The sequence below is a fragment of the Leucoraja erinacea genome, chromosome 18 (genome assembly GCF_028641065.1).
Source record: "Leucoraja erinacea ecotype New England chromosome 18, Leri_hhj_1, whole genome shotgun sequence".
In the NCBI taxonomy this organism is placed as follows: Eukaryota; Metazoa; Chordata; class Chondrichthyes; order Rajiformes; family Rajidae; genus Leucoraja; species Leucoraja erinaceus.
This window is the reverse complement of record NC_073394.1, coordinates 31,936,990-31,964,812: the sequence shown is the minus strand read 5'-3', so window position 1 is coordinate 31,964,812 and position 27,823 is coordinate 31,936,990. Positions and strand designations below refer to the sequence as shown.

At 40.7% G+C, this 27,823-nt stretch overlaps 1 protein-coding gene across 1 annotated transcript in view; it reads left to right on the top strand.

The window, feature by feature from the left end:
- The window catches only part of znf408 (zinc finger protein 408), a 34,005-nt gene extending 10,944 nt beyond the window's left edge, over window positions 1-23,061 (top strand). Inside the window, exons 4-7 of the mRNA XM_055649742.1 lie at window positions 1,306-1,373; window positions 6,169-6,365; window positions 10,592-11,515; window positions 16,775-23,061. Of these exons, the coding sequence (XP_055505717.1) occupies window positions 1,306-1,373; window positions 6,169-6,365; window positions 10,592-11,515; window positions 16,775-18,033 (2,448 nt within the window). The 3' untranslated portion in view covers window positions 18,034-23,061. The remainder of the gene's footprint in view (window positions 1-1,305; window positions 1,374-6,168; window positions 6,366-10,591; window positions 11,516-16,774) is intronic.
- Window positions 23,062-27,823: the final 4,762 nt, after the last annotated feature.

The window sequence follows — 27,823 nt, the reverse complement described above, 5'->3', positions numbered from 1 at the left end:
ATCTTTTTTCAATGTAACAAAAAAAAAAAAAGTTGTACATAAAATGTATTATGAAAATATATATTAGGCACTTTGGTGCCATATGACTGTGCTTACTTCTAATAAAATAAAATATTAAAAAAAAAAAAACAAAAAAAAAAAACACCATCCAACAAACCTGCCACTCAGAAATGGGAACTAAAAATTAAAATAGTTGGAGACATTCAGCAAGTCAAGCAGCAAATGCAGGAAGGGAAATAGTTAACGTATCATGCCAAACACCTGTAAATCTATTTCAGTATCTCTTTACATGTAAAGGTAGTTCCATAATACCAAACAATCCAAATCAGGGCCTATTGCCCTGATAGATAGCGACATATTTTGTTGATGTTTGGATTGCACATAATTAAAATTTAGTAAAAATATCGATTTTTAAAAAAATGTTTAATAAATAACTTTTTTTTAATTACCTAATTATTTGATGTCTTTCATGGAGCCCTGCAATTTCAAATTAAATCAATGGGATTGTCTCACATGATGCCACTGGATGCAATTCCCCATGTTGAATGCTGGAAAACCTCAGCCACTTACTACATTGTAACAACATGAGATGCACATCAGTCAGAATTGCAAGTGGCGTGTTTAATAAAGAAAATGATCATCACCACCCCCCCCCCCAAACCCCAATGCACACTTTTTGGTAATTAATCAGTAATCACACAGTCACTCGCCTTGCAGATTGATGTGGAGTGGATGTAGTTACAATGCAATTGATGGCTGTATCTAGATCTGACTGTTTTTTCAGCATTTAAATGGGGAATTGGATCTTGCATGCAGCACCGTGTTGGACCATGTGCTAGATCTGCAATCCCAATTACTTTGTTTGAGATTGCAGGGTTCCAGAGAAGACTTCAAAGAATAGGGTATTATTTTAAGTTATCAGTTTTATTTAATCTTTATAAGGATATCTATAATCTTTCAAAATGTTAATTATTTACTTCATTTATAACTTTTAAACACCTTTTAAACACCTCGTAGACATAGACACATAAAAATCCTTTCTGTTCTGGTAGCCAGCTTTGTCGAATCCTTATAGGGCATTTTGGGGCCAGGAGCTCATGCCCTTCTGATGAAATCCAGGAAGCTTTGGGTGGGTAAGGTTGGCCCCTCTTTCTCAGGATTAGACAAATTCGAGCATGGATTGAATGTAGGTGGCGATCGTTTGCGGTGGACCTATGCCAGCACAATCTAGCTCTGAGTTTTGGATGCTTTTCCAATCTTAGTGTATCCATTGTTAATAATTTGCTATTGTCTTCATTACTACAGGTTGGTGCAGACGGTGGTGTAAAAACAGGAGAAGCTCAGGTCAGCCCGTCCCTCTCAAACTGGATGAGGTAATGCTCTCTTTAAAGTACGCAATTTTGTGATAAAATTATAGACATAATATCAGAGTTTAATTACCAAAATGTGATAATAGGGGGGGGGGGGGGGACTTTAACTGTGTTTTAGATTCATATCTAGATAAATCAGCAAAACGAAGGAGGAGTAATTTAAAATCTAAGTAGCGAAATTTTAAATACATATATAAAAAATACTAATATAATAGATGTATGGAGATCTGCTAATCCAGTTGGAAGGGAATACTCGTTTTACTCTTCGATACATAAAACTTATTCAAGAATTGATTATTTTTTAGTGGGTATGAAATTAATGCCATATACAAACAATCCAACATACCACATTAGTAGTATCTCAGATCACTCTCCGTTGACATTTTCAGTATGTCGGGTAAAAAATCTTTTTGGAGGTTTAATACACATATTTTAAATGACGTGCAAGGCTATCAATATTTAAAACAACAAATGAAACTTTTTTTCGATACAAATGATACACCAGGTACTTCGCCTTCTTTATTATGGGAAACTTTTAAGGCATTTATGGGAGGAATTATAATTTCATATTAAAGTTTTCAAAATAAAAAGAATAAGACAGAACAAATGTTATTAGAACAAGAAATCAGAGAGTTAGAGTTAGATAATGCTAAAGATTCCACAACAGATAAACACAATAAGATAATATTACTGAAATTTAAACTTAATCTAATTTTATCGGCAAGAGTAATAAGACTATTCCAAATTACAAAACAGGAACATTTTGAGTTTGGTGACAAACCACATAAGCTTTTAGCTCGCCAATTGAAAAAACAAGAAAAGGAAAATACTATAACCAAAATTAAATCGGAGAAAGGTGAATTACTAATACAGTACTACCTAAAGATATTAATAATAGATTTACTCAATTTTACCAAAACTTATATACATCTAAAATTAAAATAGAAGATAGTAAAATTAAAAAATGTTTAGATAACTGTAATCTTCCAAAACTGGACCTTTTGGAACAAGAGGAACTTGGAGCTCAAATTACAATCAAAGAAATAGGTGAAACAATAAAATCGTTGAAAAATGGTAAGACACCAGGACCAGATGGTTTTAATAAACTAATTTTATAAAAAAATTCATGAGATGACGACCCCTTATTTATTTAATTTATACTCCCATGCTTTTTATAGAAAACAAACTACCTGAAACACTAACAGAATCAACTATTATGCTTATTACAAAAAAAATAAAGATTTAGAAGATCCGGGCTCATACAGAGCTATATCACTTTTAAATACAGATCAGAAAATCCTAGCAAAGACTTTAGCAAGAAGTTTAAGCAAATATATTAGTAAATTGATAAACCCTGTTCAAACGGGGTTTATACCCAAAAGATACTCATTTAATAATTTGAGACGTCTGTTTAATATAATGTACTTGCATAAAGTAGAGGAAGAAGATATATCAATTATTTCTTTGGATGCAGAGAAAGCATTTGATCAGGTAGAGTGGCAATACTTATATAAAGTACTACAAAAATTTAATATGGGAGAGAATTTTATAATATGGGTAAAATTATTGTATGATAAACCGATGGCAAGAATTTTAACTAACAACATGTTATCTCAAAAATGTCAACTATCGAGGGGTAATAGGCAGGGATGTGCGTTATCACCCCTGCTATTTGCCCTTATGATAGAACCCCTGGCTGAAAGTATAAAAATTCATCCGAATATTCAGGGCTATAATACCAGGTACTCAAAGAATAAAATCTCATTATATGCAGATGAATTACTTTTATATATTACAAAGTCACAAACGAGCATACCAAATTTATTAAATTTAATAGGGGAATTTGGGTCTTTTTCTGGATATAGAATAAACTGGAATAAAAGTGAAATCATGACATTAAAACCTCAAGAACCTACACACTTATTGAAGTTCCCCTTTAAAATCGCAACAGAAAAATTTAAATATTTGGGTATTCAGATTACTAGAAAATATAAAGCATTATTCAACGCTAATTTCATACCTTTATTAAATAAACTTAATACGCTGATTAAATTTTGGAAAACATTTCCTTTATCATTATTAGGTAGAATAAATGCAATAAAAATGATCTTCCTATCACAATTACTATACCTATTTCAGTCTATACCGGTATATATACCAAAATATATATTTTTTTAAATTAGACTCTAATATTACTAATTTTATTTGGGACTATAGATCACATAGAATTACAAAAAAAAACACGTATGTAAACCAAAAGAGGTCGGGGGACTTTCACTTCCGAATTTTATGTATTATTACTGGGCAGTGCATATTAAGAATATAATTTATTGGCTGGATAGTTCTACCCAACAGACAGAATGGATAAAAATGGAGAAAGAGGATTGTCATCCTTGTAATATAGGAACGATCCTCTTCTCCCCGAAAAAACTGAATAACACAATATATAAGAGGAACCCAATTATATATGGCACAATAAGAATTTGGAAACAAATAAAATTATCTTTAAAATTAAGAAATTTATCATTGTTAATGCCAATAGCGAATAACCCTTTATTTAAACCATCTCTTATTGATAAAACATATAACCAATGGGAAAGTTTGGGAATTAGAAGGATCGGGGATATGTACGAAATGGAAAACCTACTATCATTCCAACAATTACAATTAAAATTTAAACTGAAAAACAACCAATATTTTAAATCTCTTCAGATTTGCGATTTCATGAAAAAATATATACAAGGATATCAAAAAATAACTCCTGAATTATTGGAAGAAGCAATGAATATTGAAGCTGACTCACAAAAATTAATATCATATTTATATAATAGTATTCTAAATATAGACCTACCATCGACAGAGGTACTTAGAGAACAGTGGGAACGGGAACTAATGATAAAATTTAAGAAGGTTACATAGGAAATGTATTTGATATATATTCACAAATGTTCGATTAATGTAAGACATAATCTAATTCAATCTAAAATTTTACATAGATTATATTATTCAAAAACAAGATTGACAAATTTTATCCAAATATATCCCCCATTTGTGATAAATGTCTATCCCAAAACACAACTATAACGCACTCCTTTGTTTCCTGCATAAAACTTTATAGATTTTGGAGTGATATTTTCAAAATATTTACAAAATTATTCAAGATAAGAATGGAACCTAATACTGAAATGATTATATTTGGAGTAATGGAAGATGGGAATAAATTGAACACATCTCAAATTTTATTTTTTAACTATGGTTTAATAATAGCAAAAAAATTAATACTTAAATTTTGGAAAAATACATCAATACCAACGCTTAAAATGTGGATTGCAAATATGTTGGACACCGCACATCTTAAGGAAATGCGATTCCTCCTAATGGATAAATCAGACCAATTCATAACGAGTTGGTCTCCATTTGTCGTCTTCTTGGAATCGTATGGTGCAACACAATTGTAAAAGCTAACTGTTTCAGGACTGGACGAGGGTTGGTCAAGATTATAAACAATGATCTCCTTTTTTTTTTTTTTTTTTTTTTTTTTTATATTTTCTTTATGTTTATTTTCTTTTCTTCTATTTTTTTTTTTCCTCAACTTTCTTCACTCATTCGTCTTTCTTATTTTTTTAATAAAAAAAAAAAAAAAAAAAGAAGCTGTATTATGCAAATATATATTAGGCACTTTGGTGCCATATGATTGTACCTACTTCTAATAAAATAAAATTATATTTTTTTAAAAAGTATGCATAATCTACAATAAATCCATTTAGAGAGAATGAGCTTATTACATTTTGATTTATTCTAAATTCTAATTTGGTCTTGGTGTACCATCTGTTCCCCCGCAACCCCTTTTCCTTTTGGGAGGGTTGATAACAAGAAATGCAGTAACGTTCCAGTATGCAATCTTTCCAATAAAGCACATGGCTTTTCCTGCCACCTTGATTAGCAGATTGAATCACGACATGAACTTTTGAAAATAAAAAATATCATTTTGGTCTTGAGTGCTCAGATGTTACATATATGCTGATGATGCTGGCTGCCTTTTTGTGGCACTGCCTCCTATAGATCCCTTTGGTGGTGGGGAGGTTGATTCCTGTGATGGACTTTGCTTGCTCATTATCTTGAGGTGGTTTTACTGCCATGCATACAACACTTTGGAAAGGGGTGATTTGTGCATGGTTGCAGGATCTCTGGACTTGAGATCATGAAAATGGTTTGAAGGAACACCTGCAATGATCAAATTGGCTTTTATTAATTCAACCCGTACCTTTCATCATTCTTCTCTGAAGTTAAATATGTTGGTGTTTCTTTTAACCAACCAGCTTCACCATGTCTTTGCTGCTGATACCTGGATGCTGTTTAAATAGCCTGATGATTGCTGTTGCTAAATTATGCTTACATTCAAAATGTTGTGCTGATTTGCTCTCAAAAAAAGCTAAATATGTAAATATTTAATCCTGCACTAATCCCAAAAGAGTGTTGTTTCATGATAAACTCTCAATGAATCGGATGCCCTGAAGGATACTGGGCTAGAATCTAATTGTAGAATGTTCATTTAGAATCATAAATTGCAATAAATTACAGTTTCAATAGGTGAATTTCTCATAAACTGATGCATAATATAGTTTTGGGGAACATGTATTTGTGGCATTTTGATGTAACATTTCCCCCCCCCCCCCTCCCTTCACATTCTATGACTCTAAAATGAGCCTAGAATTGCCAAAGTGGATAGTTGTTACAAATGCTTGCAAAGGCCCAACCGCAGCTACAGATGGCTAATAAAACTGAGCTATTTTTACAGATATGCAAACAAAGCAGGAACAAAAAAAGAGAGCAATGCAGCCATTTTCCGGTATTCTGGGAAGATCTACTTTCGGGTTTGTAAAGACATTAAGATGGGCCAAGAGCTTCTATTATGGCCTGAGAAAAATCGTGTTCGAACAGCAAAAAAAGTAAATCGCGCACAGGAGGAGAATGAGATTACCAGTGTTTACTCAGGTAAAAGTACTGTTACAATCTTACATGCCCACATGTAGATAGCTTCCATATTTGTTTAATTTATCTGTTCATGGGAAGTGGACATCACTGAAACTGCTGGCATTTATTGTCCATCGCTAAACATCCCAGATTGAGGAGACAGTAAAGAGTCAACTACAATGGTGGATCTGGAGTCACGTTCAGGTCCTCTCCAAGTTATTAATGCCTCACTTATGGACAGCCTGTACATACGAATGTGTGATTGGGAGACCAGAGGGGTGGATTTGCTGACTTCTCTGGGCCTGCCGGCATCTTCTGCTGAGTGGAAACTTGTTTTCTGGCAATATCGTTGCATTGAAAATCTTGGTTTATCGCATGTTGTCTTTGGTGGCCTTTCCTTTTATTTAACTATACAAGTTGAACAACTGATGATCTGCCCCGTCCCCATAACCTGGACAAATTACAAGAGCTCAGTTGAAATTTCCTGAGTGGCCACAGAATGCATTGTAAACTAAATGTGAATGGAATGTCCTGCTTACCCATCCCTGGCTTCCAACCCCACCCTCAACCCACAAGGAGCACCAGCGAGTCACCTGCTGCTCTCTCTCGCTGTCGGCGGTAGCTTTATCCGCTACCCACTCGACCACTGCTGCCTACCTCTCCTGTCACTTTGTCCAGTCGGCCTCTTCTCCCCCCCCCCCCCCCCCCCCACTGCCGCCACCACCGCATACTACAGTTGCCGACATTTGGAAACGACAGCAGGTGAGAGGGGAGGGAGCCCCAGGGTGACCGAACACGTCCTGTCGTTGTCAGTGGCCTTGAAGAAAGCACGTCCGCAAGAGTTTACTGTAAATGGACCATAACGGAGAGAGTGACGTCCGTTATTGCCGATGACTGCTGATGATGATTTATAGACAAAAGAACACAAAGTGCTGGAGTCATTCAGCGGGTCAGGGTCTCTGGTGAACATGGATAGGTGACATTGGGATCCTTACTCGGACTGATTCAGTCAGCTGAGTTACTCCAGCATGTTGTGTCGTTTCACTTAAACATTAGGCGCCAATGCCACTGGCCTGAACCAGCGAGCCCTTCAGCACTGGTTCACATGCTGTTGCTCATGTTGTAACCACCCATAGGACTCTTCCAGTGCAATTCCACTATCTGTAGTGCCATGTAGACATGGGGTAACCTTGGCTAATTTCCAATCAGTCTTAAAGTAAGAAGTTGGCCCTTCAGGACAAAGATGCAAATACATGTATTCATCCAGAGGATAGTGAACTGTTGGAATTCTCCCCCGGCAAAGGTTGTGGAGGTTCAATCTCTAAATATATTCAGGACAGTGAATCACAGATTTTAGGGAAAGAAACCAAAGAATATTAAGTTAATGCAGTGGCGCTGAGATAAATTACCAGTTGTGATCGTTTTAAATGGCAAAGTACGTGCAAGGGGCCAAATAGCTTATTCTAATTCTATTTTGTTGGTTCTGAATTTATAAAGGTCTTTGGAGATGCAATGCAATCTCAGTGTCCACACCCCACTGTAAATGCAGTGTGGTCTTGCTGTCTTTTCTTACAAATAGATCTGCCACAGTCTTGCTGTCCATTGTTCCAAATTGATCTGTAGTCTCGCTGACTATACGTATTGATAAATGTGATGCAGTCACACGGACTATATTTTCATGTAGATGTGAGGCGGTCTCATTGAATGTACCTCCCTTATAGATGTACTACGGTCACACCATACTTCCATGTTATTGTGGTGAAGTTTCACTGAGCATACATCGAGAAAGATGTGGTGTAGTCTCACTGTCCAGGGTTGCTCATTGCAATCCAGTTTCACTGTACAGCTCCTCAGAGATACAGAGTAGGGTCATTGTCCTTTATTTCACATTGATATGGCATAGTTGCACAATCCACAGTTCCCCACAGATACACCGCAACCTTTATATCTCTAATACAGCATTGATCCAGTGCAGTCTTATTTATCCATTGTTCCAGTTGCAAAATAAATGTAGTGCAGTCTAATTGTCTGTAGTTATACTAAAGTATTGTTCAAAGTGTAGCGGCACCATACATGGTGAATAAAGGTGAGACGTCAGGCCGGTTCAAAGAGTCGTTTATTCAGTGGTGACACGTTAGGTTGATGCGCTAACTATAATACAATGTTGCTGTAGCTGAGCGAGGTTGTTCTCTCGGGCTAAGCTACCGGTTGACTCCTCAAGCTCTCGCGGTGAGAAACCTTAAGTACCAGGATACTCCCTCTAGCCCATGATGTCATGTGCCCGCCCTCGTATATCCTGACGAGGGTTCGAGCCCGAGTGGCCCGTTTTTTATCTCTAAATATATTCAGGACCCCCCCCCCCACAGATTTTAGGAAAGAAACCAAAGAATATTAAGTTCCTGCAGTGGCGCTGAGATAAACACCCCGGGCGTTTTAAATGGCAAAGATTTGCAAGGGGCCAAATAGCTTATTCTAATTCTAGTTTGTTTGTTCTGAATTGAATAAGGGTCTTTGGAGAAACATGCAATCTCAGTGTCCACACCTCACCTGTAAATGCAGTGTTACTCTTGCTGTCTTTTCCTTACAAATGATCTGCCACAGTCTTGCTGGAGGTTTGTTCCAAAATCTGTAGTCTCGCTGACTAACGTATTGACAAAATGATGCAGTCAATGCGGACTATATTTCATGTAGATGTGAGGCGGCATCCTTGAAGTACCTCCTTATAGATGTACTACGGTCGCACCATACTTCCATGTTATTGTGGTGAAGTTTCACTGAGCATACACCGAGAAAGATGTGGTGTAGTCTCACTGTCCATGGTTGCTCATTGCAATCCAGTTTCACTGTACTTAGCTCCTCAGAGATACAGAGCAGGGTCAACTGTCCCTTTTCTTCAAACAATATGGTATAGTTGCCAATCCACAACCCCACAGATACACCTGGAACCTTTATATCTTGAATACAGCATTTGATCTAGTTCAGTCTTGGGCCATTGTCCATCCTTCCAGTTGCATAATAAATGTAGGTGCAGTCCATTGTCTGTAGTTATACTAAAGTGTAGTTCAAAGTGTAGCGGCACCATACATGGTGAATAAAGGTGAGACATCAGGCCGGTTCAAAGAGTCGTTTATTCAGTGGTGACACGTTAGGTTGATGCGCTAACTATAATACAATGTTGCTGTAGCTGAGCGAGGTTGTTCTCTCGGGCTAAGCTACCGGTTGACTCCTCAAGCTCTCGCGGTGAGAAACCTTAAGTACCAGGATACTCCCTCTAGCCCATGATGTCATGTGCCCGCCCTCGTATATCCTGACGAGGGTTCGAGCCCGAGTGGCCCGTTTTTAGGCTGACGCCACAGGACCCCCCCCCCAGAACCGGAGGAAATAATAGCATGGTCGAGGGTGGCTCCTGCATGTGGGTCTGGAACACCCCGGGCGTTCCCCAACATAGATTTGCATCGGAATCTTCTAAAACTCAGTACATTTGATCAGTCTGAAGAAGGGTCTTGACCCGAAACATCACCCATTCGTTCTCTCCAGAGATGCTGCCTGCCCGGCTGAGTTACTCCAGCATTCTGTCTACCTTACATTTGATCTATAGATATGAGTGGAGGTTTGTTTTTTAAACCAGAGAGATCACAAGTTAACACAAAATAACACAAAATGCTGGAGTATCTCAACTCATTCAGGCTGCATCCTGGGAGAACATTAATAGGTGACATTTTGGGCCAGGACCATTTGTCAGAGTGATAGTAGGGAGGGGAATAAAGCAGTAGGGAGAGAGAAGAGACAGGACAAAGCGCTACATTGGTAAGCGAGAGGGGGGGGGGGTTTGATAGGCAGATGGTTGAAACAAACCCTTTTCTTCAAACAATCAGTCTGAAGAAGGTTCCTGACCCAAAACATCACTTACTGCACTGGATGGTCAGGATTGAATCCAGGCTATTGGAGGCAGTGGTTCCATTAACTGGGCCATTGTGCCATCCTCTGCTTTCCATGAGGAGATTAGGTTAACACCATGGGGTTGTTAAAACTAAGTGGCCAACATGTTTGTCATTCTTTTCCGTAACTTGTATATATGTATCAATACTTTTAAGGTTTATTTGTTTAATTCTCCTTTTAAGCTTGGATCATAATCCCAGTCCAATAAAGTTGCTGCGTAGATGGTTTGGTACTTAGATCAGGAATATGAACACCTTAAATGCACAATTAAGTTTTTAATATTAAAAGTGCTTCTCCCTTATAAACAGATGAATTGGATAAAGAACCTGAGGAGACGATACCAAGAGATGCTGCTGAAAAGTTAGCCGAGGCACTTCGATCTGTGCAGCCGTGCCCCAAGCCAGCTGTATCCAAGAAGGCGCCAGAACTCAAGGACATGGAGAAAATAGATCAGCCTGTTAAAAGGTCACAGCGACTTCAAAACAAACGTGAAATTCAGAACAATGTGTCAGTGAAGAAAGTGAACTGGCTTGCCTTCGCATGCAAACCCAAGTTAGGCAGGACAAGAAAAACTGACCAAGTGATGCTCCCGGTTCTTTCCTCGGAACAGGATGACAGCGAGAAACAGAATGAGCCAGAGATAGGCAAACTGACGCAAAAGGCTGGTGACATTGAGGCAAAAAGCAATCGATTTCGACTTGGTGAGCGGTTTTTGCGATCATCTATAGGCAGCAAGGCTCAATGGATACACTCCAGATTCAATTCAAACACACTGAAAGTGCAAATAATGCAAAAGGATATACTGAAAAAGAACAGGAAGAAAATAAAGTTGAGAGACAATCCGAAGGGGACCAATGAGGATAAAGAAGAATGCAGTGAACAAAACACAGAGACCGAGTCAGCTGAGGTTTGTGGGGAAGTAAAATCAGGTGGAGATTTCCCCACGTGTCACAAGGAAGGGGTGGAACATAAACCTCCAGTAGAAAACGGAGAGCCTGGCCGAACGAAATATAATCGCACACGTAAAACCAAATTGGTCATAAGTAAGAGGCTTTGCCGGCGTAACAGTTCCCAGATTGACCCCAGTGAGAGGAGGTACAAGTGTGAGGACTGTGGGAAAGGATTCATCCAGTTGTGCCACCTGAAGAAGCATCGGTTCACCCACACAGGGTACAAACCATACATGTGCAACGAGTGCGGGAAGCGCTATAGCTCCGAGGAGAGTTTTAGAGGTAAATTGAAGAAATTATGCTTCATTTTCTTACCCATTTTCTCAACAGTATGTTGAAGTTCAGTGAACATGTTCATATATTTTGCTGATTTTGCATTATTTATACTAAACTATTTTACTTTAGAGGGGAAAAGCAAGAGAACACTTCTATTTTTCTGCAAAATAGGTCATTATCCTGACAAACTATTTAAAAAATACTTCCTCATCCCGTTGACTTTTCTTCCTGTTTCTAATGGTAGCATGGCTTATAGTCTTCTCCAAGTAATTGCTGTTTTAGCAGCTTAATGGATTTGCTGACGAGAACCAAGCTGTCTTCCATATTCATTGGAACTCTGGATGTGGCTTTCCAGCAATCTCCTGCTGAAGGTACCTAATGGAGAATCGGTAGATACAGCTTTGCATTTACTTTCACAATCCTTTCATAATCTCAGGTCTTCCTGCACTCCTTTACAACTTTGGAAGTGTAGTTAGTGGAAACAAGGAACTGCATATGCTGGTTAACCAAGGAAAAACACAAAATGCTGGAGTAATTCAGCGTGCCAGGCAGAAACTGGAGAACATGGATGGGTAATGTTTTGGGTCAGGACCCTTCTTCAAACTGATTACAGGGGTGAGGGGGAGATAGCAACAAAGCATGGTAGGTCATAGGTAAACACATATGAGGGGAGGTGTTATGATAGGCAGATGGTTGGACAAAGGTCAGATATGAGCACTTACAAGGTGTGAGCCAAAATGATTCAAAAGCTCCGAATTGTGTAGCCAGTGGATTGTTTAGAGCGAATTGTGTAGCTAGGTGAAGATGAGAAGAGGGAGGGGAGGAGGAAGGGTGTAGTTGGTACTGTGACAAAAAAATACAACAGCCCGCTTGGATTCAGCAAGATCTTAGAGGAAGCTTGAGTTGATATCTAAATGATATATTTTAATGATGTAGGTGCAGGGATATATATTGAAGGTATCACTGAGTTGAATTCCCTCATTCCTCTTCAAATATTGCCTGGAGGTCTTTCACAGCAACCTGATGGAACAGAGAGTACTTCACATTAACGTTCTACATGAAAGAATACACTCCCAACTGCAGATTTGTCACAGTATACTTCTGATGTGAAATACTTTAGATTGTATTTAAATGACTGTGTAGGAAACCTTGGAGCCACAATATCCTATCTCAGGCAAAACGTGCTATTCCCGAGAAAGAGCTAACCGGTGAACACTTTTTCTAGCTGCTAGTTTTCATAAATGAGTCCCAAGATTAAAGTATTTGCACACATTTCATTAAAACCTGTTGTGACTATTCCAGTGATGGCCGAGCAAAGTCCTTTGGTTGGTGATAATTTCATATTATGTAGCATACAATTTTCTAAAACTGACACCATATTGTATGTATTCATAATAAATGCAGTGCAATTTACGAAGACAGTTTAAAGAAAAAATTATATTTTAAAATTGTAATCAGAAATATTCATCAGTGTCCAATGTTCATATGATAATAGTTGTCAAATAACTATAACTAATCAGTAACTTGAATTGTGGCTTCAACTTTCCTAAAATTCATAAAGGTGATGATCGTGGAAGAAGCTTTAAGCAAAATAACCTTGACGTTCTCATTCCATAATCTAGTGTGAATCCGTTACTCTGATCTCAAGTACAGAATGATGGCTATGTAGCAAATCAAATTGTCAAAGCAAACTATTCAGTGTGCTCCTTTCAGCTTGAAATCGCAGGATTTCTTTGATGGATGAGAATGTGTGGGCTGTTATATTTGAACAAAAAGGAACAGTTTTCCCAAGGGGGTGAAGATAGACACAAAAAGCTGGAGTAACTCAGCGGGACAGGGTCTGTAAATTTTAGAGTTATAGGGTCATAGAGTGAAACAGTGTGAAAACAGGCCCTTCGGCCCGACTTGCCCACACCGGCCAACATATCCCATCTACACTAGTCCCATCTGCCTGCGTTTGGTCCATATCCCTCCAAACTCGTCCTATCCATGTACCTGTCTAATTGTTTCTTAAACAATGGGATAGTCCCAGCCTCAACTACCTCCTCTGGTAGCTTGTTCCGTACACCCACCACCCTTTGTGTGAAAATGTTACCCCTCAGATACCTATTAAATCTTTTCCCCTTCATCTTGAACCCATGTCCTCTGGTCCTCGATTCCCCGACTATGGGCCAGAGATTCTGTGCATCTACCCGATTTATACCTCTCACAATTTTATATACCTCTATAAGATTATTTATAAAACATCTGGGACACTTACCGATTTCTAAGCTCCCTTACAAAATATCGGCACCTAACCCACCACGAGGCCCGTAGTTCACGCTAGGGTCATTATAATCGCGTTATTTGAAAAATGTTTAAATCGCGACGAGTGCAAAAAGATCCGTTATAGCGCTATAAATAGCGTTGACAACGGGAGAGACTACAGAATGAGACATCGCTAAAATAGGTGAGCAACCTAGAGTTTTATTTCATGATTTTAAGTTCTATTCATTATTAAGTATTTCAATGGAAAGCTTAAACACAAAATATAAACAATAAAAAAGAAACAATAAATATAAAGACAGTTACTCTACTTTTAAATCATATATTTCACAATGTGATCAAAGGAGCGCGTTCTGCTGCAAAAAATTGGGGCTTCAGAAAACTATCTTATCTGATAAATGATAAAAAATCATAAGCATAATCAGAATTTGGCTTATATAGAGTTATTTAATTGCTAAAGTAATGTAATATTTCTGGTATAAATTAGCCTAAGGATTTGATGAAATCCTGCTTGAAAAATGTCACAAAAAAGGCAAGAAAACACAGGGACATATCTGATAATATTCTTTGTAAAAACAGCTTTATTTATTTTTTGCTTCATCTCATTATTTCAAGATTCAAGATTCAAGATTCAATTTAATTGTCATTTGGACCCCTTGAGGTCCAAACGAAATGCCGTTTCTGCAGCCATACATTACAAATAAATAGACCCAAGACACAACATAATTTACATAAACATCCATCACATCACTGTGATGGAAGGCCAAAAAAACGTATCTCTCCACTGCCACTCAATCCCCCCCCCCCCCCCCCCCCCCCCCCCCAATGGAACTCAAAGTCAAAGCCCCCGGCAAATGCAATGGCGTCCATTAAAGCCACGCCGGGTGGTGCGAGGTCCCACACCGGGTCTTGTGTTTAGAGCCCCCGGCGTGCGCTCGCAGAGTCCCGCGGCATTCCAAAAGTTCGCGGGGCCTCTCTTGTCAACCCCGCTCCAGGTGCTCTTTCGAAGCAACTGGGTTGGAAAGTCGCTGATAGTAAGAGCCCTGAAAAGGCGGTCAAAGGCCAGGGACCCGGGGCTCCGTGCCGCAGTCGGCCGGACCCGAGTTTTATCCGAATCTCCGGAGGTCGGGCTGCATAGCAGCAGCAATGTGCTCAAACCTCCACCCGCTCCGGACTCGGCCAGCTTCGCGACGGTGACGGTGAGTCGTCGGCAAAACCATCCCCGGTCTTCTCCTGTGGAGGCCGCTCCTAAGCAGCTCCAACGACAACGGAGACCCGACAAGAAAAGGTCGGGTCTCCCGTGCAGGGAGAGATTTACAAGTTACCCCCTCCCTCCGACCCCCCCCACACACACACCCCAACAAAAAATAAAAAAAACTACAAAAAAAAATAGACAAAAAAAAATAAAAACGCGGACGGGACAGAGGCCGCTGCTGACGAGAGTCGCGCCGCCTAAAAACACCTTCCTATGCTATCCTTCCTATCTATCCTTCCTATCTATCCTTCCTATTTTGGCTATATACCATGATCTATATTACTTGAAATACAGGATATGAAACAATGGGAATATTACATTAAAAACAAGAAAATAACCTGGAAGTTTGGAGACCTTCAGTTTCACTACTGTGCTGTATTTACAGAAACACCCAAATCAACATCTACAACACTACCCTCATCTATCTTTTTGGTCACGTCTTCAAAAAACTCAATCAGATTTGTGAGACACGACCTCCCATGTAAAAAACCATGCTGACTATCCCTAATGAGCCCTTGCCTATCCAGACGCCTGTATAACCTATCCCTCAGAATACTCTCTGGTAACTTTCCAACTACAGATGTTAAGTTCATAATGTCTTTTTTTTTTTAACCTCTTCATATGGCCATTTGAAACTCAGATCTTTTTTTTTAAACTAACTCTCCTAGCTTAGTGAGTGGCTCATTGGGAAGTAATGAATAATCAATATTCCCTGTATGTATTTGTTTCCCCCATCCTTAGATCAACAGAGCTGTCCGTGTTCTTCTCGGGCTGAGATTGATCCTTGCAAATTTTCTTCTTTTGAAAGATCTTTAACTTTTAAATTTTAAAAGTGAAACTTTAACATTGTTCATCAGGATTTTGAAAATGATCAAAGGCGAGTCTGGTAACAGTGTACAATCTGGGCAACATTGAGTCCACCAGTGATGCAGGTATGCCCATGATGGTTAGTTCCACTCAACTACAAGTCCTGGTTGTCCATTGAAGTTTGAGTATGGCAGCCATTCTCAAACTCTATCAGAGAGGGATTAATGTCTTTAACATCTTGTTTTGAACCACAAAGAAATATCACCATGTTAAGTGTTCAAAAAGGTCTCTGAAATCTACACATATAAATGTCTCTGTTTGACGTGCAGTGAAAATACTCGCCATGTTAACTTGAGCACTGCTTGACAATTCTGAGTTTTAGGCCATGCAGATATTACTATGTGTTCTGCTTGAATCAACATAAGACAAATATCTGATAGGATGAGGCCAGCAATGTCTTGGTAGGATGCTGCTGAGGTAATCTGAGGAAATTAGAGAGGACGCAATGAAACACAGCATTACAGCACGGAAACAGGTCCTTTGGCCCAACACGTCCATGTCAACGACGATGTTCCATCTAAGCTAGTCCCATTTGTTACAGATCTTAGAAACTGGCAAGCAGATCAGGCAATGCTGATGGAGAGAGAAGAATTGAGTCAATGTAGTAGATGGTTGGCCTGCAGCAGAATTGACCAGTTCTGATAGAAACAGAGAGAAATATGACCGATGTCATTACACTTAAGCCAACAATGCAGGAAACTGATGATACCACATGCAGCACTATGACATTGCCTCGCAGGATTGCAGCAAATACTTTGGGAGAAACCGAGGTCTAAAATAGACAGAAAACAATTTGCTCTTCTCAGTGAAGAGATTCACCATCCTTTGCTTGCAGTCTGGTTGTTTCAAACAGTTTTCTAACCATATGTTTTCCACAGCTCACCAGATGCTACACAGAGGAGAACGTCCATTTAAATGTCAGAAGTGTGACAAGGCCTACGCGTTGAAGCGGGATCTTCGAGAGCATGAGCGTGTTCATTCAGGGCTACGCCCATTCGTGTGCAATGAATGCGGAAAGGCATTTGCCAGGCCACCATCACTCCGGATTCACAAGAAGATCCATCGCATGAAGGCCATGAACATTGGCAACCCACGGGCCTGTCGTTGCAGTGTGTGTAACAAGATGCTTGCCAACCCCGGCTCGCTCAAGAACCACATGAGGCTGCACACAGGTGAAAAGCCATTCACTTGCACGTACTGTGGCAAAGCCTTCAGGCAGATTGGCAACCTCAAAGGGCATCAACGAATCCACACTGGGGAGAAACCATACAAATGTGAGGACTGTGGTGAGTTCTTCTCACAGTTGCCTGAACTGCGCAGACACCGCATTTCTCACACAGGACAGGTTTATCTCTGTCCAATATGTGGTAAAACATTGAGAGACCCACACACTTTCAGAGCTCACGAACGCCTGCATACAGGAGAGCGGCCCTTTAAATGCGATCAGTGTGGCAAGACCTACACCCTTGCTACAAAGCTCCGCAGGCACCAGAGAATCCATTTGACTGAAAAGCCGTTTAAATGTGACATCTGTGGCAAAGGATACACCATGACCCAGAGCCTAAAGAGACACAGGATGTCTCACGATGAAAGCGAAACACAGAGTTCAGATGAGGTCGAAGAAGCCATCGCCTCTTTGGAAAAAGAAAGCTCCGAAAGCAAATCTCCTATGGTTACACGAAATCGAGTTAGGAAAGTGGATTTAAAGACTGCTGGTCAAGAGACCAATAGCTCCCCGAGCAATGAGAGTGTTGTGTTAAATCTTTATGTGCATAGCATTGAGGTGGTAGGCGGGGATCACAATGACAATGTGATGGTAGATACTGATAGGCAGGGTGCCAGTGAAGAGAGCATTACACTCCAGCAGGGGGAGTGCAATGTAGCCATGGAGACAGAAGGAATGGTCAAAGACAATTCACAAGATGTAGTCACTCAGGCCTTAGCGGGAAATCAACAACATGGGAATGAAGAGATAATAGAAATCATTATTTCAGACACCGAAAATCCCACAGATGGAGGTACTACCCAGGCTATGATAGAGCTGGAAAAAATTGCCAATAATAATGATATTGTTATTGAGGAGGACATTGGGTTTAATGCCGTGGCTGAGATAGTAGAGATATCAACTGGAAATTGAACTTGCAATAACAATGTCTTTATTAGTGTGCCCAACTTTGTATTAAAAGTGTTTCTTGCATTTGAAAACCCGGAACAGTTACATTTTTAGATCTTGCCTGATAGTAATGGATCTTTCTGCAATATTACTGAATTGACTACCATTAATTGTACAAACGCTGGACGCAGAATCCTTGCACTCAACCACACAGATTTCTTTGCGAGTGTAATTTTGTAAATCATTATATTTTTTATATAGTAGATTTATTTATAATCCAGTACCAGAATTAACGTGGTACTTAACATAGAGCATGTGTGAGAATGTACTTCTTTTTAAGCCCTTTGCTCCTCTAGGGCGCATAAGCCATTGACAAATGTCCTCCACCTCACTCGGTTGTTGGCAATTCTTTCGAGATCTCCCCAGTTGAGCCCACTCTCAGACATTTCTGTCTGGATACCTCTTCACCTGTTCCTGGGGCGACCTCTTTTCCCTTTTCTTTGGGGGTTCCATTTGAGGGCTTGCTGGGTGATTTTTGTGGCAGGTTTCCTGAGGTTGTGTCCAATCCAACTCCATTTTCTCCTTTGAATTTGTAAGTCAATCAGCTCTTGGCTTGTTCTTTTCCGCAGGTCCACATTGCTTACTTTGTCTCTCCATCAGGTGTGGAGTATTCACCTAAGGCAGGTGTTAATGAATGTTTGCAGCCTGTTTGTAGTGTGTTTTGTTGTTTTCCATGTCTCTGATCTATACAGCATCACCTGTTTCACATTTGAGTTAAAGATGCATATTTTGGTGTTGATTGAGATGTGTTTTGAGCTCCAGATCTTCCTGAGCATGTTAAACACCACCCTAGCCTTATTGATTCTACTTTTTATGTCTGCCTCTGCCCCTCCGGTGATGTCCACAACACTGCCTAGGTATGTGAATGTTTCTACCTCTAGAGCAGTGCTGTGCATTAGGATAGGGTTGCTGGTTTTGGAGTGGATCGTCATCACCTGTGTCTTTGCTGTATTGGGTGTAAGACCAAGTTTTGTTGCAGCTTGTGCGAGTCTGTCCATCATCTGCATTTGTATCTGTGTGTGTGAAAGGAGAGCTATGTCGTCACCAAAGTCACGATCATCTAGCTGCTCCCACATTGTCCACTGAATTCCATTTATTTTCCCTTCAGTTGTTTCCATCATGATCCAGTCAATTACCAGGAGGAACAGGAATGGTGACAATAGACATCCCTGCTTGATGCCTGTCCTGACACTAAAGCTCTGAGAAAGCTGGCCTGCATGCATAACTTTGCATGAGGTTCCATCATACGAGGTCTTGATTAAGTTTATGATCTTGGTGAGAATTCCATAGTGGTCCATTAGGTGGCATAGTGTTGTCCTGTCTAAGCTGTCAAACGCTTTCTCAAAGTCGATGAAATTGATGTACAGGGACGTGTTCCATTCAATGGACTGCTCAATGATGATGTGTAATGTTGCTATGTGGTCTGTGCAAGAACGATCCTTCCTGAATCCTGCTTGCTTGTCCCGTCAGCTTCCTGAAGACGGTTGAGGATGATACAGTTGAGAATTTTACTTGGAACAGAAAGTATGGTGATCCCTCGTTAGTTGTTGCATTTTCTTAGGTCACCTTTTTTTTTTGATTTGATTTGATTTAATTTATTGTCATTGTCTTCAATGAAGAGACAACAAAATTATTTTTCCCTTACAGTCATCCAACATAAATAAAATAAAATAAACCACAAAACACAGAACACAGTAGTCCACAACTACTGGAGGACGCAACTGGGATAATAGCCGCATCCTTGCCAGGAAGCTGCTGAAGGACGGTTTTCCCCTTACCCTACCCGCTTCCCCCCACATAAAGTACCGAAAAAAAACTAAAAAACGAAAAAAACAAAATAAAAAAAGGCAGCCAGACCGTGGGCGGAGGCCGCTAGCAACAGCGCCACCGGATGTCCAGGATGGCAGTTTCAAGATGTATTTCTCTGCCCAAATTCTGTGGGTGTCTTTTCCTCTTCCCAAATTCTCCCAAAGAAGCCATGGAGCATGTCTGTTGATGAGTATATCTACTTTCAGGGCTTCAGGTGGAATATTGTCAGGGCCAGCAGCCTTGCCAGTTTTCTGTTGCTTGATTGCAGCCTTTTTTTCTGATTTTGTAGGTCTGTCGCACTTAATTTGTAGTGGCATCCTGGCTTTGGGAATGTGTGTCTATACAGCCGATGGTGGCCTGTTTAGGATTTATTGGAAATGTTCTACCCATCTGTCAAGCTGCGCCTCCTGGGTTGAAAGCAGTTGACCGCTCTTGTCTGTAATTCAAAAGTTCATTGTCATGTGTCCCTGATGGGACAAAAAAAATTCTTGCTTTGCTTCAGCACACCAGTACTTAGTAGGCATGAATACAGAACATATCAGTGTGTCCATATACCATTATATAAATATATACCCACATGAATAAATAAACTGATAAAATGCAAATAAACAGATCATGGGCTATTAATGTTCAGAGTTTTGTCCGAGCCGAGTTTAATAGCCTGATGGCTGTGGGGAAGTAGCTATTCCTGAACCTGGTCGTTGCAGTCTTCAGGCTCCTGTACCTTATGCCTGAAGGTAGCGGGGAGATGAGTTTGTGGCCAGGATGGTGTGGGTCCTTGATGATGCTGCCAGCGACTGCGATAGATCCCATCGATGGAAGGTAGGTCAGAGCCGATGATGGACTGGGCAGTGTTTACTACTTTTTGCAGTCTTTTCCGCTCCAGGGCGCTCAAGTTGCCGAACCAAGCCATGATGCAACCGGTCAGCATGCTCTCTACTGTGCACCTGTAGAAGTTAGAGAGAGTCCTCCTTGACATACCGGCTCTCCGTAATCTTCTCAGGAAGTAGAGGCGCTGATGTGCTTTTTTTATAACTGCATCAGTGTTCTCGGACCAGGAAAGATCTTCAGATTATTACTATGCAGATATGTCATGGACAATTTCCTTGTGATGGTATATAGCTCTCTCATATTCCTTTGAGTCGCCACAATTTCTGCCTCTTTGGCTAGCCTCTCCATCTGTGTTCTCTTGTCCCTCCTGATGTTCTTTTGCACTTCTATGTGGCATCTGTTGTACTAATTTTGGGCAAAAGTCTTTTCGGCTCTTGATCTTGAGTTGTTCAATTTCTCCTTTAACTTTCTCCTCTTTTGGATTGTGTTGAGGGTTTCTGGTGTTATCCACTCTTAGTGCTTTTGGGTCCTTCTCCCTTGGGCCTCCTCACAGGTTGAGCTCCAAGCGGCTTTTAGGTGTTCCAACTCCTCATTTATAGTCTATCTTTTCTTCCCCCTCCGCTGTAGCTCTGTGTTTTTCCTTGAGAGGGTATCCTTGAACTTCTTCACCACTTGAGCACTACTGGGGTATTCAATGTTGTATTTAGCACTTTGGCTTTTAGCCTGGTGGTGTCTCTGCAGCCTCAGCTTGAATTTCCCTGCCAGGATGTGGTGGTCTGCAGCTGCGTCGGCTCCTCTTCTTGTTCTGACAACTTCCATGGACCTTCTGAATGTTTTACAGATACAAATGTGGTCAATTTGATTTTCTGTGGCATGATCTGATGACACCCAAGTTATTTTGTAGATTGCTTTATGAGGGAATACACTTCCCCCAATCACTAGGTTATTGTTAACACAGGTCTCAGCAAACATCTCGCCATTTTCATTCATTTTCCCCACTCCATGCTTTCCCATTACTGCCTCACATCCCTCGTTTTGGCCTCCAAACTTAGTTGAAGTCACCCATCTTGAGGTCTCTGCCTCCAATACAACCAAGTAGGTGGTTCAAGCTGTCGTAGAACCTGCCTTTGACCTCATCCTCTGCATCGTTGGTGGGTGCATAACATTGGATTATGTGGGCTTTCACTCTTGTTGTTGGTTTCGAAGGTTGCATAGATGAGGGGAAAGCTGATGGGTTCCCATGCCGTTAGAGCCTTTCTAACATCCTTCGTTATCATGATGGCCCCTCCCTCTGCATGCTTCACTCCCTCCCCTTCCTGTCCGGAGTAGACAATGGACTGCCCGCAGACCAATTTGGTCTCTCCTGACTGTGTCCATCTTGTTTCAGCCAAGCCCAGGACTAAAAGATTGTAGCGCACCATTTTGTTGGCAATTGTGGCAGCCTTGCCAGCCTGGAACGCGTTTCGGATGTTCCATGTCCCCATGAGGATAGATTTATTTGGCGTCGGAAGGTGTGTCAACTTCCCAGCGCCCTTGTGGATTTTGCTGGGGAGCATCATGTTCCCCATCACTGGGGCACCTTCTTCAACCAAGTGTGTAATTTGGTTTTCATTCGTCAAAGTTTCTGTAACTCACACTTTTTTCCAGGGTGGGGTAGTTAACCCCAGGCCAAACCCCCAACCTGGGGGACCAGGGACTGCTTTGTCTGCCTCCTTACCCGAGACCTGTCCGGTTTGGTTGAACCTCCCAGGGATATGAAACCCCATCCGGCATAGCTCTCAGGATCATCGGAGTATACACGCCTCTCTTCCATGTCAAGGTTGCAGTCCAGGAGAGGGTGTGAGATCGTAGCTTGGCAAAATTGTCAGCTATGGCGGTCAAAGATTTCAAAACAAAACCAGTTTTACAACTATAAGGAAAAAAGCTGCAGAACCACAAGTCTCTCGTCCAATTTCTTTAATGTTGCAATTTGTGCAATGCTAGTATTTCCTTGTTAGGATGTTTAGAATATCATTCTAAACATGCAGGCTAGATCAACATTATTAATCTTTGAGTGTAAAAATCGGTGGCAATCAATTGCAAGTAAGGAATTCTGTGCATGGGTGAGTAACATGATCTAATGCAATCCTTAAAAACTCAGTAACACAGATTTGTTTAATGAAAATCAAAAAAATTATCTCAGGATTTGGAATATTACCCTTGGATTTATCCAGACACTGAGATGGTATTCCAGAGGCATCAACTAATGTTCAGAGAATATGGGTTCAAATTTCTGGTTACAAATTTGAATTAATTTCATACATTCTTGAAATAAAGAATACTATTATCAATAAAAATCATCACAGATCAAAATGAATTGTTATCTTCTATATATCATTATAACATTTCATGCTTTCTTTCTTGGCTTATTCTCGACTCATTACTGATTAAAAGTCTAAAAAAAGTAAAAAGACTGAAATTAAAACCACCAGCTTCAGATGATGACGTCACAATGGCTCAGCTAGCAGAGACCAGCCTCAATGAAGATTTCATCCTATATTTGACATTTAATAAAGCTTTAAAAGTGCCAACTTTCACAAGATTTCAACATATTCTGATTCACATATTTCTCCTCAAGCAGATATCACTTTGAAAATTTAATGCTTTATTTCACGACTCATTACTGATTTCAAACCGAACAGCTTCAACTGATGACGTCACAATGGCTCGACTGGCAGGGGGTGGGCGAATTGCTGTTAAAACACACAGGACAAGTGCAATTGGATTTTTTTTACGTCACAATGGCTCGACTAGCAGGGGGTAGGCAAATTGCTGTTGCAACACGCAGGACGTGCAATTGTAATTTTTTTAAAGATCACTGCTGAGGAAGTCAAGGGGAGTGCTGGAATCTAATGTTCGGAATGGCTTAAGTTGGATGATCACGCCTCCCGTGGGGGCTACGGGTAGGGAACGGGTCCGTTGGGTGCACTTGGTCTAGTATATTACTAAAATTCTCATCTTGTTTGTTTATATGTGTGTGTGTTCTGGAAACGCCATCAAAACGGTACACGATGGGGCTACAATTTTTGGCCCACCTTACTCACCATTGTCCTGGGGTGTGCATTTGCCAAGTTTTGTTCAGATTTATGTAATATTTTACAAGTTATTGACATTTTAAGCTTTACAAAAAACACTTTCCCACTTCCTCTGCCCGTTAGTCGCGTTCAACGTCACAATGACATCACAATGGGACCCCAAATTTCTTTAACATAAAAAATTGTGATTTTCATTGACATTGATTTTATTCTAAAAAAACTGTTTTAATCAAATTCTTCCGTTTTCATTAACGGCTAACATTGTCTTTAGATTATTTTAAAGAAAAAATGCAAATTTCATTGAAAATTTCATTTTTTAAAAACCCTGCAATTTTCATTGTTGGGGTTGGGATAGGGGAGAGGTGAGGTGTGGGGGAGCAGGGAGATAGAGGGGTAGGGAGGGGAGAGGGATTGAGGGAGAGGGAGGGGAGGGTGGTGGAAGTGAGGAGGGAGAGTGGGGGAGGAGGGGAAATTGAGGGGGGATAGAGGGGAGAGAGGGGGGAGGAGGGGGGGAGAGGAGGGTGGGGAGGGGTAGAGGCAGAGGGGGGGGGAGGTAGGGAGTGGGGGTTAGAAGGAAAAGGGCAGTGGGGGAGGTGAGGAGGGACTGGGCGGGATAGGGGGGAGGAGTGTGGATAGAGGGAGAGGAGGGGGGTAGGGAGGGGAGTGAGTGAAGTGACTGAGGGTAAGGGAAAGGAGAGGAATGGAGAGGTGAGAGATGGAGTGGGGAGGGGAAAGAAGAGGGAGTGTGAAGAGGAGGGGGGAGTGCTGGGGGATGAGGGGGAATGGAGGAGGATAGGAGTAGGAAGAGGGATGGCGAGGTAATGGCAATATTAAATGCAAAGTTATTAACTAAATTTCTGCCGTTAGGGCAGGCCCGTCAGTCGTGCATGCACTGTTTGGTGAAATATTGCGTTGGCAGAGCGGGCCCAATGGGTCCACACTTGGTATAGTAACTTCATAAATGCCTGGCACAAATGTGACTCGAGGCTTGCGTACATTTGGTTGACTCCTAAATATCATCTTAAGAGGCTGAACATGTAACTCAGCTGTGGCAGACCTTATTCAGCAGCTCAAGAAAACTTCACCAGAGAAGGCACCCAGCAACAAGTGCAGACTTCAAGCAGTCATTGCGTGCATAGGATATGCAACAAAATACTAAACATGACTACTTTCATTTACATTACATTGATGCGTCCCAAACATTATGGTGCCCTGAAATGGGGGGATTATGTAGAAACACTACTGTAATTTTTACATGGTGAAACCAAAAAGTATAAAAATGGCCTTTATTAAAATCTGACAATGTGCACTTTAACCACATGTGATTTTTTCTATTACAAATCTCAAATTGTGGAGTACAGAGGCAAATAAACAAATGACGGGTCTTTGTCCCAAACATTATGGAGGGCACTGTATTTCTCCCCTTCCACATACATTCCTTCCTCTAGATGCACAATTATTTTTCAGTCCCTTTGTCTCACACTTTTTGTTTTCTCATCTGTGGCCTTTGTCCAACCATCTGCCCATCATAAAAAAAACCCTCAGCTGGTTGTAAGCTCCACATGTTACATGTCGACCCTGCACCAACTCCCTACCAGCTTCTACCCCCACCCCCGGAAGGGTTCCGGAACTGCCGGGCCCGAAACGTTACCTATCCATGTTCTCCAGAGAGACTTCAGCTCTTTGTGTCTTTTTTTGTAAACCATCATCTGTAGTTCCTTGTTTCTGCAATCAACTAGGTGTTGTTGGAATTAAATAATGGGTGAAAGTACTATTGTAATCCTTCTCTTTCTAGAGCCTCTACTTGCACACTGTATTGCTTAGTGCATTTGCCAGCTAATCTTGTTATTTTTGTTTGAAATACTTTCAAAACCATTTATTTAAACACAGTGCTGTGGAGGTCAATGTTGGTAAAAAGTATCCACTTACTTGTTCAGCCTCATTATGTTAAGTACATGGTCTACCCATTGGACTGCAGTGGATTTAATGGAGTAGAATTTGTATTAGTTTCAAAACTGCTAAGTGCCATTATATGGATTTCTGCCAAACTGCTGACCTTAAAACCAACAGAGCCAACATGTTTTATTGTCTACAACAAGATTTATGTACAATAAAAGTGTTAGAAATGCATGTAAATCTGGTAATAAGAAACGTATGTTCTTATTGCATGAGATGGAAAGTGGTAATTCAGCACCTTGTGCCCACTCTACCGTTCAATAAGATCACAGCTCAAATTTTACCTCTGTGCGGCTTCCTGCACTAACCTGATATCCCTGGATTCCCTTAATAATGAAAAAGCATTGAATTCAAACTTGAATAGTTCCTGTGACTGAGGTTCCACAGCCTTTTCAAATACTAAATTATAAAAACTCTTCTCCTTCTTAGGTGAAACTGTCTCTTCTGTTTATCCTGAAAGACCAGCCCTATATTCTGAGACAATAATCCATGTCTGTAAATAACCCAGCCAGGGAAATGTCATCCCCACATCTGCATTGTCAGGTCCTGTAAGAATTTCGTACATATCAATGAGTTTAGGCTATAGACTTTAGCGATACAGCACAAAACTGGCCCTTCGGCCCACCGTCCATGCCGACCAGCGATCCCTGTACACTAACACTCCTACACTCTAGGGACAATTTTACCACAGCTAATTAGTCTACAATCCTGTGTGTCTTAGGAGTGTGGGAGGAAACACACGTGGTCACAGGGAGAAATGTACAAACTCAGAACAGCTAGCAACCATGGTCAGGGTCGTACCCGGGTATCTGGCGCTGTAAGGCAGTAAATCTGCTGCTCCACTATTTCACTGATGTAAAACTGGCTTATGGAATTTACTCCAGAGATGTGCAAGATATTTGATAGAAAAAGAAGTTCACCTCCCATTTTTGTAAATTAAGGAATGCAGACCAGTTCTGGTCAATCTCTCATTGGAAGACACATACTGGCATCCCAGGATCGATCTATTAAATCTTTGTTGTACATTGCAAGTATATCCTTTCCCAGTGAGGAAGACCAAACCTGCGTAAAATATTTCACATGCAATCTTAGCAGACCCCATATATAATTGGAGTAACACCACTAGCAGTGTTGATTGCATTCATAAGCATGCATTGCACCTGAATGTTAACTTTCAGCAATTCTTGTGCAAGGACACCTGGGCCTTATACATAGAACGGTTCAGCTCAGGGTCAGGTTCGGTAGCCCACAATATCTATGTCAAACTTGATATGGTACTTTATTTGTCACATGTACTGAGTACAGTGAAATTCAGTTTTATATACAGTTCATTACAAGTATCACTATACATAAAGACTTAAATACGCATTTCAGATACAGTACAAGTGTATAGTAGCAGTACACTGAGACTGTACACAGTCGTCAGTTTGGCGCCATTTTCCAGTCCCATTTGTTGTAAGTGCAGGGTTCTTAATCTGACCATGACGGTTTGTTGTCCTGGCAGCGTTGCAGGGTCGGCCTGGCTAAGTGTAGCCGTTGGTGTCTACTGCCTCAAGTCTCCTCTGCCTGCATGTAGGTATGTTGCAAAACCTACCTTCAGCGTCGCTACAGGTCTGTCGCTGCCCGTGTGCGCGATTTTGACGCCTTTGAGAGGGGGGCGGGTTTAAAACGTGATTTTCTCTCGGCTATTCAAATAGAGGTTTTTCAGCCTACTTAGTTGCTGACGAAAAACCGCTGCGAGGATCGTTCGCTGCAGGTATTTTTAAACTTAATTGGTTAATTTAATTGTTATAATAAGTTAAAAATCATCCTCTAAACCCGCGACCACCGACAACGGGACGGATCTCATGCAGGGGACAACGGAAGGTAGGTTGTTTATTTTTACATTAAAAAGCGCTTCTTAAGATGCCTTTATATAAAGTTTTATGTTACGAGTAGCTAATTTGGGGCCCCATTAAATCCCGCAGCATTTTTCCGGGTATATCGGGTACAAATCCACCGCATGGGAACGTTCCAAACAAGCGCGTTCCATAGAGTTCCACAGGATTCCACTCGAAAGCTGATTTAAATGGCCATTAATTTAC